The sequence below is a fragment of the Dromaius novaehollandiae genome, chromosome 3 (assembly GCF_036370855.1).
Source record: "Dromaius novaehollandiae isolate bDroNov1 chromosome 3, bDroNov1.hap1, whole genome shotgun sequence".
Taxonomy (NCBI): Eukaryota; Metazoa; Chordata; class Aves; order Casuariiformes; family Dromaiidae; genus Dromaius; species Dromaius novaehollandiae.
Window position 1 is genome coordinate 14,452,523 of NC_088100.1, and position 13,799 is coordinate 14,466,321.

The following is a 13,799-nucleotide window of genomic DNA, read 5'->3' on the forward strand; positions in this document are numbered from 1 at the left end:
ATATTTTCTTACTGTAAGATCTTGAGATGCTGTCTTCACTTGCTTTGTCAGAAATAAAAAATAGATGATTAAGAGGAAGGCTGGCCTTTATTCTTTTTTATTCTTATTTTCTCTATTCTATATTGTGCTTATTTTCCGAAGTTGTTATTTGTTCCATCTTTGATTCTGTTTTAGTGTTACCAGAATATTAGAAGAAGTTTATTAGAACCCGTTTAACTTGTTTCTATACCAGAATTCGTTTGGTTAAAAATTTTTTTGCCACTCCTTGAAACCCTTGGGAAAATGACAACAGCTTTGTCTCTTCCAAATTTATGGTTTGGTCAGTCACTGCCCTTAATCACTAGTATCTTCAGCTGCCTCAAAAGCCTATTCAACAGAACTATTGTCTCATTTATCACATATTGATCTGTCATATCATATAAACCTACTCACAGTTTCATGCCTATCTGGAAAGACTGACACTTATGCTGAGGTCTTAGTTGTGTATCCTGATCCTGGACTAGCCAGGGGAAGACTGTGCTCTAATGAGAGAGGAATATATCCTTCACATATGGCTGCTGGTAGTGGCCGCTTGAAACTCTTCCTGTTCATGTACCTCGGGCATTTGAAGAATATTTCTCATTTACTCGTGATGACTTGATGGAGGGAGAAGATGGGTAGTCTCCACTGTGTACGTGTTTTGAAGTTTGATTTGTTTCTATTTAGGATGCTAATACTGCTTCTCTAATCTCTTACAATAAGTAGGAGTAAAGGGAAGGAGCTATTGATGGCAAGGGTGTTGTGCTCATGTCCAAGCAGAACATTGCAGCAGAAGTTTGCCAGCTTTTTGGCCAGAACCCAGAGTCATAAAGCAAAGTCTGAAAATGTTTGAAGTGGTTGGTCCAATCAGCTGATTTAGTGTATACTCTGCACTTGGTTTGGCAAAGAAACAACTGTTTAACCAGCTTGTCTTGCCTTATAATCCAATTAATAACTTTCAAATGGAAGTATACAATGAAAACATATTATTGTAGTTCCCGAAAACTCTTATTTCTCAGAGGTCTCTTTCCTCTAGCTTTGATCTACAAAATTTTACTGTTTGGAATCAGTGCTAGTCATACGATCTCCTCCTGCACCTACTCTTTTATCATCAACTCTATTTCATCGCTTTCCTCCCATCGCAGTTTTATGGCCAAGAATTGTTAGTATATCAGTTTCACATTCCTCTAAGAGATATACAATTCTGTAATTCCATACTGGTATTCAGTATAGATAGAGGGCTGCAAAACACATGGTGATTACCATGAAGCTCCTTTTGGTTGGAGAAAGTAAAGAAACAATCAAGAAAAGTCTAAAGTAATGAGGGGTAATGGGAAGCAGGCTAAGTAGGTAGGATAGGGCAGCTATTCGGGAGTGTTAAAGCAACATAGGTCACATTAGGTAAGTTTCCAGGGTACCACTGCTGTTTTAACCATGAGGGAATTGAGGAAGCTGACATCATCAGAATATCCCCGTTGCTTCAGTATATCAGTAGTAGTAAGGAGGGGCAGGTAACAGACTAGATTCTGCCACACACAGCAATAGGAAGCCTTGTTCTGCTTGCATATTGCTTGATACGACAGAGAGCCTGGAAACGGAATGCTTAATTCTGCAAAAGGGAATTGAGGCACAGGGATTTAATGCTCACTTTCTCCTCACCAGAAATGAGAAGTTGCAAAGAACAGGAACATGCTGGGCTCTGACAGAATGGGCCCTCTTCTCCACCTACCCCCTTCCACTTGCTTTACTATTATTATTTTTAGAAGCTCATGTTTTAGCATTTGAAACTCCCATTTATGTGTAATGTCACAATTATTATAGCATGAAGCATAGGCTGAAAAAACAGTTCAAGATGGGGAAAGAAGAGAAGGCCGTCTGTAGGTCTGATTTATTACAGAATCTTTCTTACAGTCACATATAGAAATAGGTTGTATTTATGTCGTGTGAGGATGCTATACTGCTATTTCATCATTGCTCCTTCTGCACTGCTGGTAAATCAGTATCCGAGAAGAAAGTGGTAGCAGCAAAAATTGAAGGGTAATTAACTTTGAGGAGAGAAGATTTATGGTGAGTTGAGTGAGCAGTGACTGAATGGAAAGGTGGATGAATGAGCAGTGCAAACTGGGCAAAGGAGTTGAGAGAATGTCTGAACTGGCGAAATGGAGCCCCTTGGCGCTTGCGAGAGGGCGACTAACGTTCCCCATGCAAAGGAGGACTAATGCGTGGCTTTGGTGCATGTGTGGTTTCATATAGGAACTCGCAGGTTCTTTTTTCCCATGTTTATTGCAGTCAGTAGAAATCAGTTACTACCTGGAAGAAGAGAATCCTTTCCTCAACCTCAAGAGTTAAGAGAAAAGGTGACATTGGGTGGTGGAAAGTGGAAGAACTGTGTGAGCAGAGATATATCAGTGGTGGGAATTCAAAAATCACAGAGCAACAAAGGAACACTGTTAATGTCCTGGGTATGAGACAGATCAGGCTGCTTCCTAAAACTTACTATTTTTTTGAACTACAGCCTATCTTATAGGAAATACTCTTTAATTCTGGGGGTTTTAAGTGTGACTTGTGGGTCTAATGTAATCATTGATTGTTCTAGTGGCTAATTTTTCACTGTTAATTTTTTAAAATACCTTTTTGCTAATGTGAATTTATCTAGTTTTAAATTACAACTACTGGACCTTTTGTCTGCTATACTCAAGTTATCAAAGTTGGATTTCACACTCAGGCATTTAGCAGAAGCCACTTAAACTTTATTTTGATAACCTGAATGGACTGACCTCTTGAAGTCTTCTGTTTCTGTGGTTCTCTTGTTCTTTTTTTTTTTTTCCTCCCCCCTTCCAGTTCTTTCATTATTTTCATAACTCTTTTTTGGATCTGGTTATCAGCATCTGTCTTTAGTTGTATGGATCTCTGCTTTCTCCAGTGTTCCCGTTGTGTCCATGGTAAACAAAACAGGTGATAAGTTCTTTGCTCTCCTCACACGTTGAAAAACTGCATTGATCCTTTGACCACCATGGCTTACTAAAAGTAAATAGACAGTTCTTGCTTGTGGTGTATCTACTCAGAAATACTCTTAATTCTGAGTTATTCTTCACATTTTTCTGACTAAATAGATGATATCCTTGTTGAGTGGTAAGCATAGACTGCTTGATTATATGAAAAATAGAGATTTCTCCCAGTGGGGATATTCTAATCATTCAGTAGAGCTATTGCTAATGTTTATGCATGTATTTTTGAGCCTATCATCTTTTCTTCTGGCAGCTGTATTTGCTTTTAAATACTGCTTACTTCATAAAGCTCTAATTATAGTAATGATCATATCAACATTTTTGATCTTTTTGATGGTTTCCTGTTTGTTCTCCTTTGTGACCTGCCTGGAGTGTTTTAGGTAATTTGGGTTTTTTTACTCTTTTGTTGATAGCATTGCTTTGTTGGTTGTGCTAGGTAGCCTGTTATGTCTTCAAAGAACCATCTGTTTCAGAGCTCATAGGTCATTGCGCTAATCTTTGTCGATAAACATCTTTAAAAAAAAAAAAAAAAAGAGAGAGAGAGAGATACCACAGTGATTTAAAACAAAACCAAAAAACCCTCAACAAACTGAAAATAATTGGTCTTTATTTCAGTGAATTTTCATTGTGGAGAACACATTACAAATGAGGATGGGCACAATTAATTAGTAAGAGAAGACTACAGCTGCAAGAGTAGAATAAAAAGCAGTGGTATAATCAGATAGGTCTTCTATAGAGGAAGGAATGTTCCATAAAAATTGCAGGCTATTCTTCATAGCCTTTTCTAGTCTCAGTCACCTCCGTTCAAACTATAGCTCATGATATTTTTTTAATGTACAATTCCATCCCTTATTATTACTCTCTTATCTTATTACTCATCTTATTATTACTTCTCTCCCAACTTTTGGTGCAAAGGAAGAACTCTGCCTTCAGCTTAATGTTTTTAATTGAAACGTTGACTCCTGTTGCCTCTGAGTTAGTAATGCCTTTTTGACCATTTTCTTCTCGCTTAAGTTAGGATATGATGTCCACGTTTTGACCGTGCACCAAATGAGTGTGTTACGAGATCCCATTATGATTCTGGATACTAACTTGTATTATTTTCTCTTTCAGCTTTAATGACTTTTAGTACCCTTTTTAATAATTGTGTAAGAAGCTCTTTCTGAAAGGAGCTCCAAGTAATGTTCAGTTTCTCTTGGCTGGCTCATTAACTTCTTGACATCATGTAAAATGCCAAGGAAAAAGACAGTGCATGACACTGCCTGAACACGTACAAGAATTTGGTAACGATGCTCGTATAAAGCACAACTAAATTCAAATATTGACTTTTGAATTACTAGGCTTCTTTTATCACTTGCATGCTCAAGTTCATTCAGTTTGTCTTGTATGACATTCTACTCCTCATGGGTATTGAAAGTACCTCTTTTTCTGAGATCAGTACACTTTTAGGCATTTCTTTAGCTTGCCATAAGTGTGGTTATTTTAATTAAGATTGTTTCAAGAGTTCATTATAGGAAGCTTCAATTATGTCTTTCCTTTAACTGGTTCCTTAGGTAAGTTAGAACTTTTACACCAATCTCCATATGAATGCAAAATAATAAAGTAGTAGTAGTGTAGGAATCGGGAAACATGTTTTATTATTCCATATCAGTTTCAGTTTAAGATACTTCTAAGCGAACTAATGTAATTTGTTTTTCCATTGCAGTATGTCTGTTTGGCTTGTGCCTACAAAGCATTTGTGTGGTGGAAAATACAAAGCTGGGATTTGGTGGCAGATAAGGGAACTGAAGCTGTGTTGCTGGCATCCTAGGTTCCTGTTGCATAAAAAGAGAGCTGTTTCCTCCATCTCAAAGTTGCTTGTTAATCACTGGCAAGAAGAGTGTCAGTGCCAGGGTCTTCATTTGGAAATGAGTGTTACTTGTACAATACTTTCTTAATGCTTACATCTTCTGAAGGAAATGGGCTTTTGAGATGAGTTCTTATCCTGAGGAGTGAAATCTGTTGAGCTAAAATTGTATGTGATGCTACTTGATTTGAAGTTGAAACAGATTTTTAGGATTTTTTTCATTACACATTATAGCCTATAGAATTAAAAGTCTCTTTAAACTGTAAAATCTTCTTGAAAAGAAAACTTCACTCTTCTACAGGCAAACAAGGATTGAACTAGCCCCTAAAGCTGTTTGTTATTACTGAGTATGAGTATGATACCAAATTTCATTACTGAAGCTGACTAGAAATATGGAGGATAGCCATTCATGTTTTGGAATGAAATTATCAGAAAATGATATGTTGGTAGAGCTGCATTTTGTCACTACACAAATATGAACACAAAAATAAAAGTAGTGTTGGAAAGAATCTGTATTTTTAATGCTTTAATTTGTATATGCTTGTGGCACTGTGAATTCTAAAGATGCAGCATATTCACACATTTCTCTAGGATATAACAGTTAGATGGAATATTTCTATTGTTTGCTTTTTCCATCCCTTTTAATTGCTTTTTGAGCATTAGAATGTACACTAGAATGAGAAAGAAATGAAATATGTAGCTGGTTTCATCTTTTATGTTATTAGGTTTACAAAATCCATCTGTGGTCATCGTAATTCCTTGTAATATCAAGATTGCACCTTTTCCCTGCTTATAATAAAACCTGATACTGCAGTCTGATTCTCAAGCAACAAAATCCTACTTAATTGCTTTTGGTGGGAATGGAACTTAGTTGATTTTGGAATTGAATGGTAAAATGCTCTCTCTATTTACTCTGTAAATGCTGACAATATTTCATAGCTCTTGCAATAATTCTCCCTCTCCTCCCCCCCCCCCCCCGACGATGTCCAATAGATCAACGCTGTGGTTCACAGCAACAGCACTAAAAAACTGGAGTAATCAGTTTCATTCATGTACCATCTTTTTAGAAGAAAATACCCATAAATGCTTTAAAACGTTCTATTAACTGTTTTTTATCAAGTTTTCTGTGGCTTTACAGATGGATAGTCTGATTCATGATATAAATACCAATTTGATTTTCTTATAAAGAATGCTATTGTAGTCTTAATTTTCCTCTTTCTGTGGTAATTGTCAGAAAGAATATAGCAAGCATGCTTAAAACTGGAAGTAAAGTTTTAAATTAACAAATTATACATGAGTTTTTAATGTCATCAGACTTTGTTTTGTAATGTCTTTCCTGACTTAACAGCACAGCAGTTTGCTACTAATACTGTCTGTATAAAGAGTGTTTCCACCTATATCCCTTTCAAAACACTCTAAATTGCTTTTCTTCAGTGCTCTTGGCTTTTGGAAGCTTGGAGATCTGTAATTATTGCCTAATGCCATTTGGAAGCACTAGATTCCATTCTGGAGCACAAGAATGACCCTTCATGCTGGTTGGAGGGTTAAGAGGAAGCTTCTTGCAGAGGATGTACAGTTCCGTATCTGGAAATCCAGACTATGATAAGCTTAGTGGAAAAAGCAGAGTTTCTTGTTTCAGTCTAATGGCTGGATGCTTCTTGTTGTGAAGGTCAACATCATTTACTAGTGGTGTTTTGTATAATTTGTGCTCTAAATAGGATGAGTTGAAAGGAATTTGTATATCTGTTAAAAGCACTATTTTGTAGCCTGCAGCTTCATAAAATGATGAGTAACTGCGATCATATGCTTCTGTTTGGAGATTGACAAAAGCTTGAATAAAGCTGCAAAATCTTCATTGCAATAGTAGCATTAAGTGTAGGTTGCCTGTACTGGCAACCCACCTGGAAAGTACGAGTAGTTGCAGTAAATGCACAAGCAGGTGAAGGTACATGTGGCCCAAGGAAAGTACATGAAAACTGTGTAGCTGTAGACCTCCTACTGTTTGTTGGGTTGGGGTTTTTTTTGTTTGTTTTTACTGTGGTTATAGTCTTATGGATAAATTGTAAACAGTGATCTGAACCTTACAAAATTAATCTTAAGTTAATTTTCACATTTTGGGGCTTCCAGTTCCTGTTCCAGAATGATCTCCAGACATCTCTAAATGCAGAATTAAAAAATTGTAAGATGGTGCTCTAGAAAAGTAATGAAAATTATTATGGAAAATAAGTTTTATAGGTTTTATTATGAGCCAGAATCAACATCAATAAAAGATAAGGGACAAAAGGCAAAAAAAATGTGTTGAAAACTGATGCTTTTTTAAAATATCAGACTTTCTCTCATATAATATTTGACTTAATTTTATGCTGTACTGTAATACAATGGAGCCACTTTACCTTTAGGCACTGCTGTAATACAAATGGTATTGTACAAATAATGATAATAGTTAAATATCCTTTAATCTTTTTCAGCTGTCAGTTGAAGCCAGGATAGAAGTGACTGAGAAGGCTATTAAAGCAGTCAAACATCTTTCTGAGAAATCAAGAATAAAACCTTCTGAAAATGACATGGAAGATGCTGAAAATGCAACTGTTGCCTACAAAGAAAGTCTGAATCACTTGCAGCAATCTCTTGCTCATCTGGAAACACTCAGTCATGGTTTTATCACTTACTTGAAGAACAGCGAACAGGTAATGATAAATTACATTCGTATATTTATTTAAGTATTTTGCAGCAGTATCCTACGTGTGCCTTTGCCTTGAAAACTTCAGTTCCAAGTTTCTACGTGTTTCATTAGAGATTTAGATTTGATCAAACTTATGAAACTCTGTGTTCTGTCTTTAGAGATTCATTTGGCTTTGCTACATGTTCTGATTTTAACTATTAACATGTTCAAGATCTTTTATTGTTACTTCAAAAAATTTAGTCAAAAAGATCCATTATTTTTATTGTCACTGGACAAATTGCTGCAAGAAAAGCTTAGCTGAAAGCTCTTGTCTAGAGTGCATAGAAGTTTTTACAGTCCATAGTGATATACAATAAAAATAAATATACAAAAAACAATACAAATAAGTAAATAAATCTGTGAGTAGTTTACTGGAAATTTTTATTGAACTGTGTTAATGTTACCTGAACAGTCCCAGAGGAATAGAAACTAATTAATTCTTTGAGTGGCTACTGCTATTGAACGAAGGTATAATTTCTTCAAGGAAGTATCATTTTCTCATTTTGTTTTTAAAAAATGGGATGGAATTAACAGTTTTCAGGAGTTCAAATAATATTAAAATGATTCAGATTTTGTTAAAGCTTCCAATTTTGCACAATTTAACAAAATATGTTGCAAAGCTTCTGCAAATGCAAATGTTAGATGTGAAGAGTAGTGTTTGTATGACTAACTTTTGGATTATAAAGCACGCTTAAGAAAACAGAAGGCTGTTGCAGAAAAATTCTTACACAAATCAGAAGTTTCCTTAAGAATATTACGCATTATTACAAAAACCTGATTACTAATCACATGCTTGTTTTGAGTGTTACCATAAGTAATATTGATAGAAATCAAGCTTTTGTCGTGTTTTATTAATGTTTTATAGCTTTATTTTTGTTGACCTGGTCTTTAAAAATTCACTTCCATCAGTCTTTCCTGTTTCATAGTAACATGTTAAGTCTTGGTGGGATTAAAGACACTGAACAATATCTACCTGTATATAAAGAGTATCCAGACTCATGTTGAAAACCTGTCTGTTCACAGGATATACTACAGAAGTATGGCTATTTATATGATCTGTCAAGGTCGGAGAGAGAAAAAATCCATGACCAGGCAGTAACTATGTGTATAGATGGTCAGCCTCTGGACATGATACAACAGTTGTTACAAGTGGCTGTCGGAGATCTAGGCCTTTCTCCCAGGGATATTGTCCAATGTGCTATTAAAGAAATCGTATGTGCATTAAGGTAAGTATGTCATAATTAGGCCCAAGAACCTTTCTTTGTTTTTATAGTAGGTTCTCTGTTCTCTGTTTTGAATCTCTGGATTTTGCAAAAAATCGGGGATTGACAGAAGAGGAGTTCTTAGACTGTTTATGCTCCTGCTGACCTATAATTTCATACTCAGAGATGACTGTTGTAGTTTTTTGAGTTTAGGAAGTCTATGTGGTCTGAACAAAACAAGCCACAGAACTCTGTTCACTGGGCAGTGCTTTTAGTTAAAAACCTTGGTTTTACAATAGTGTTATATATATGTGTGTGTGTGTGTGTGTGTGTGTGTGTGTGTGTACACACTTGTGAATTTTTGGAGTGTTTACACGTGATTGCACGTAATTCTTCTGTCTTAAACAGAGAGTCAAAAGACATGGCTGTTGGGAACAGACAGTGGGTAGGAAAAGAGGTCATGCAATTATTTTGGGCAATAGATGTCTAACAACAGCAAATCCTGCAGGAGGAAGTACAACTTGCACCTTTGAAATAATTTTCTAGGATGTGGGGGTTTTTTTGTTGTTTTTGTGTTTTCATTTATTGGCAAGGTTTTCAAAAATATGTTTTTCTGTCAAGTACTGTATATTTTAAGTTGTTTCAAGTTGCCATGCATTTTTAATCTTTGTTCTCAAAAGAAGGTTTCTGAGGTTTTTCTTTTTTTTTTTTTTTCCCCCCTTTCCTCCCTCCTCCCTCTCCCCTTGTGCCACCCTCTCTCCTTCCAAATTAAATAGCAGGTGTAGGTGCTGCATGCTTCCCACAGCACATAAGAGCAACAATGATATCCTAAAAAAAAAAAAAAAAAAAAAAGCTAACTTGTTGGAGAGAAATAGATATTTGTGATGGAGTCTGTTTTGTTGAACTCTATGTTGTCACTGTTATTGTTTCTTACTGCTTTTAGTACCATCGTACTAGGAGCATTCCCACACGCTGTTCCAGGACCAAGACCTCATCTCCATCTTTTTTCAGGATTCACAGTTCCAAAACCTCAGCAATTGTCTTTCCTATGGCACTACACAAACCAAATAACCAATCTGTTCATACAGCCCTAGTGAACTGAGTCATCTGTTGTAGTTAAAATTAGGAAAAAATAGGCTAAGAGAACAGAGAATTCAAAAAAACCAGATTCTGGCAGTTTATGCTTACTTATCCCCACATAGTTCTATTGCGACTTTGGCAAGACATGGGTTATGCAAAGCAGCATGAACTACAGCTGATGCTGAGCATCTTAAAATATCATTGACAGTTTAAAAGAGCTGAATTTAGACTGTGTCAGGTGAATTGTGTTAACTCCAATATGATGATCTTTGAATTGAATTGATTGTATTCCTTATAATATTGCTTAGGAATTTAAATTTTAACACTTGGCGGAAACATTCTAAAACCACTGTAATCATGGTGAATTTCTTCAGTAGTGTCAGTTCGAGTCCCTGGCAAGGAAGGAGGGAAGATTCCTGCATTAAGTAGTATGTTGGCCATTTTGGTTTTCAGCAGCATGTATATTTCCTGACTTTTAGCCCAGAAAGGACATGGCTTAGATTCACAAATCTGAGGATGAAAATTTTAATGTGTCTGGTATTTGGGAGCATGTAGTGATCTCTGGGAATATAGAACCATTCAGAATACCTAAATAAATAGGTTTATGGACACAACTGAGAGAAAACAAGCACACTGTTTCATAAGCCTTTCTGTGAGATAGGTTTCTTTTCCTTCATTGTGCTTAATGATCAGTTGTGGCCCAGCTTGCCACTCATAATAGCTCTTCTTAAGATTTGGTAAGCGATTTTACAACTTTTATAGCTGTGGTGATTACAAGATTCCTTTGCCACACAGGTATGAAACTTTAGCACGTCCTTTGAGGTCCAGCCTTTTTCTTGCCTTCTATATAACACAGTGAAGAAATTTAAGATATTCATGAGGATAATGAAATGGTAAGGCATGTGGTTTGGGAGTTCAACTGGCAGTCCTTGAGGCTAGTGTACATTGATAGTGATATGTTGAGATTGAAGGAGTCTATGAAGATGCTGTTGTTCTTTAACAAGCTTTGGGATATGTGGAAGTTCCTGAATATTTGTAGTTGGATAACTTGTCCTCTTTGCTACCAAGGAATTAGCTGTGTTGTAATCCATGCCTCAGCATGATTGAACAAGAGAGCAGCTGAGTCTTGATGCTCCCTGTTATAACCACTTGGCCAGAGAGCACGTCCAGGCCACATGGCTGCTATGGTTGGACTAGAGCTGAGCTGTGATGTTCTTAGGATGACAAGCAGAGAATGAAGCTCTAGGATTTTACATCCCTGTTAGTATTTTTGTTCCCAGGAGGAAGACTCCAAGATTTTTTGCCATCATTGTTGACAGATTATCAGTGAGCTGTTAAGAATGCTTTTGTCTGTGGTGTTCTTCCTCCTTCAGAACAGCATAAAAATGTTCACTTTTGCTTTCCTTTCTACTGTCAGTTAAAATTAATTCAGCAGAGATATGATTTTTATTTTTTTTTAACCTGAGGCAAATCTCTTGGATTTGATGCTGCAGTGTTACCTGTTGCCTTTTCCTGGCCTATGATGCACTGAATATCCCAAACAGGACACCATCAGATCTGTGATCCATAGAATGTTTGAGTTTTTTGTTTGTTTGTTTATTTTTGGAAAGGGCGAAAGCAGAAGGAAGGAGATGGACCATTTGTTATCATTGATGAGAAATGAACAGATATTTCTCACTTAATTTAGTTATTCAAAATTTCTGAAGTATTTCTCTTCTGAAGAGATAAGAGCAACAAGTAAAAGTGTCCCACTATTATATGGCTATTAGACCCTGTATCACTTTTAAGACCAGTTTAGAAACATAGAACTTGGAGAATTTCTCTGGTTCTTCTGTATGCAGCAAAACTGTTGTTAGCAGGATGACGGTGAATGCACAAACCAGAAATACAGAAACAATCCTAGAAAGGAATTGTCTACATGTGTACCTGTGCTTCAGCATTTGTGCGTATATTACAGCAGAGTGAAGTGCCACAGGTGAAGAGAAGAAGGCATTTCCAAATATCTGCAGCCTTCTTTGGCAGAAACTGATTTTTCCTATCAACTCAGTTCAAGAATTTTCACGGAATCTCAGTGATAATAGAGCTTTTGCATAGCAATGTGTGTAACATTGTCTGTCTTGGCTGAGTTTGTCCATCTGGAGAACAATAATTTGGCTTTAGAAGATCATTATCCTGCTGTCTGTGGCTGGAATACAGCAGTGCAATACATCTGGATATGAAGCTCACACCATCCGGTTAATTCAGCTGTAGTGAGTCTCATTAACAGGACTATGACAAACCTATCAAAATTCTCCTTTCCACTCTGCTTCTTAACCCATTTTTCTGTGAATTGAATTATTAGTTCTTTGTATGCATCTCAAGGCTAGGAGCTGGAAAGTTCATTTAAAGTTCTCAGGCAAAGACCATCATCAATAACTCCTGTGCAGCACTTTACTGAAAGAAGGAAAAACCTATCTCTGTGGTGGACGTAATGGAAGGGGCAAAGGAAAGGGAATGAATTAGAGGCTTCCGATATACTCAGAAATTCACCACTGTTGAAAGGTTGTCTAGTAGAATAGTAAAGAACATGAATCTAGCATAAAATAGCATAGAAAATACTTGATGTAATATCCTCCCTACTATGAAATTCAGTGAGAAGTTAATATTATAAAGTAACTTCACTCTTTAAAAAAAAAAAAAAAAAAAAAAAGTAAGCATTTGAAAGAAAGGTTGTTGCTTGGCATTGCTTAAGCTTGCTGGCATTGATATCATCAGTATGAATGAAATTGAATATGTCTCTATGCTGCACCAAGATGGTAGCATTCAATCTAAAGCATAGCAGAAATCAAAATAGACGAACCAAAGCATTCTGTGCAACACTTCCATTCCTGTGTTCATGGAAAAAAATAGGATAAAAAGTCTTGTCTGTGTGCCTGGAATGCTGAACTACTATTTAATAAAAGTAACATTTCTAAGGAAATTTTTTGGAGCTTGGATATGTTATACAATGTGGTTATTTTATACAATAGTTTTGAATACATCATGTTGGAACGCTCTTTTTTTTTTAATGAGGATTAACATTTTTAAAGTAGTAGTTGTAGGTGTATAACTTCATTTAAGTGGAGTTTCCTTGGATTTTCAGTGGGTATGTTGGCAGGGAATTTAATTAAGGTACTATAACCGTAAATGAAACAGGCCTGTATGAATGTGAAAATTTTGGTTAGCCTCAGTGATTTACCTGAAAGTTAAGCACCGATCCTAGCACCACTGTGATTCAAAATGTGCATCCTTTGTTTCAGTTTCTTAATTACAACCCCTGCCTTCAAATATGGTAAAATGTCTCATTATTAAAAAATATACTGAGTCTTACAGAAGAAGATTCTCAATAGTATTGCCTTTGTAAAAGATCATTTAAATTTCTTCTTGGCTTCATATATTCAATAGCATAGTTTGACAGGCTTAAAAACTCTCAGACCTTCTCGGAAACAGCTTTGAATGGAAAATACAGTTATTTGCCTAATTGTAGGTGCCTATATTCAAGAGCAGAATTGTCCAGTTTTTGTTAACTGCTTTTATCTTTCTCGGCTCTCTAGTTCTGGTGGACAAAATTCAAAGTGGAAACTCTTGCACTGGTGTGTAGGGAATCTCCCCAGCAGAGCCTATCTGCTCGCTTTGTACAAAAGTAGTGTTTGGTAGTATCTTGAGTTTGCTATCGATAGAATTCAGTTGTCTCTTCGGTAGAAAATTGGAACTTTTGAAAAATAAAAGATTTTGGTAACATTAGTAGGCTGGTTAGAGTTGCACACATTTCATTTTATCCTAAGATCACTTACATGAATATAATGGAGACTTTCCACGAGGGGTGAAATTACTTTTAGGAACATTCATGGATGATAAAGAAGAGGTTGGATCCTGCGTGAGGGTTTCCTACCTAGGAGTTGAGG

The 13,799-nt window shown here is 36.2% G+C and overlaps 1 protein-coding gene across 3 annotated transcripts in view; it reads left to right on the top strand.

Moving 5' to 3' along the window:
- NBAS (NBAS subunit of NRZ tethering complex) overlaps nt 1-13,799 on the top strand; it is a 186,031-nt gene that overhangs the window by 119,628 nt on the left and 52,604 nt on the right. For all 3 annotated transcript variants that reach the window (XR_010388180.1, XM_064508451.1, XM_026097158.2), the window contains exons 45-46: nt 7,341-7,559; nt 8,618-8,820. Coding sequence is in view for 2 of the 3 variants with exons in the window: in XM_064508451.1 (XP_064364521.1) it covers nt 7,341-7,559; nt 8,618-8,820 (422 nt within the window). In the remaining variant the exon portion in view is untranslated. The remainder of the gene's footprint in view (nt 1-7,340; nt 7,560-8,617; nt 8,821-13,799) is intronic.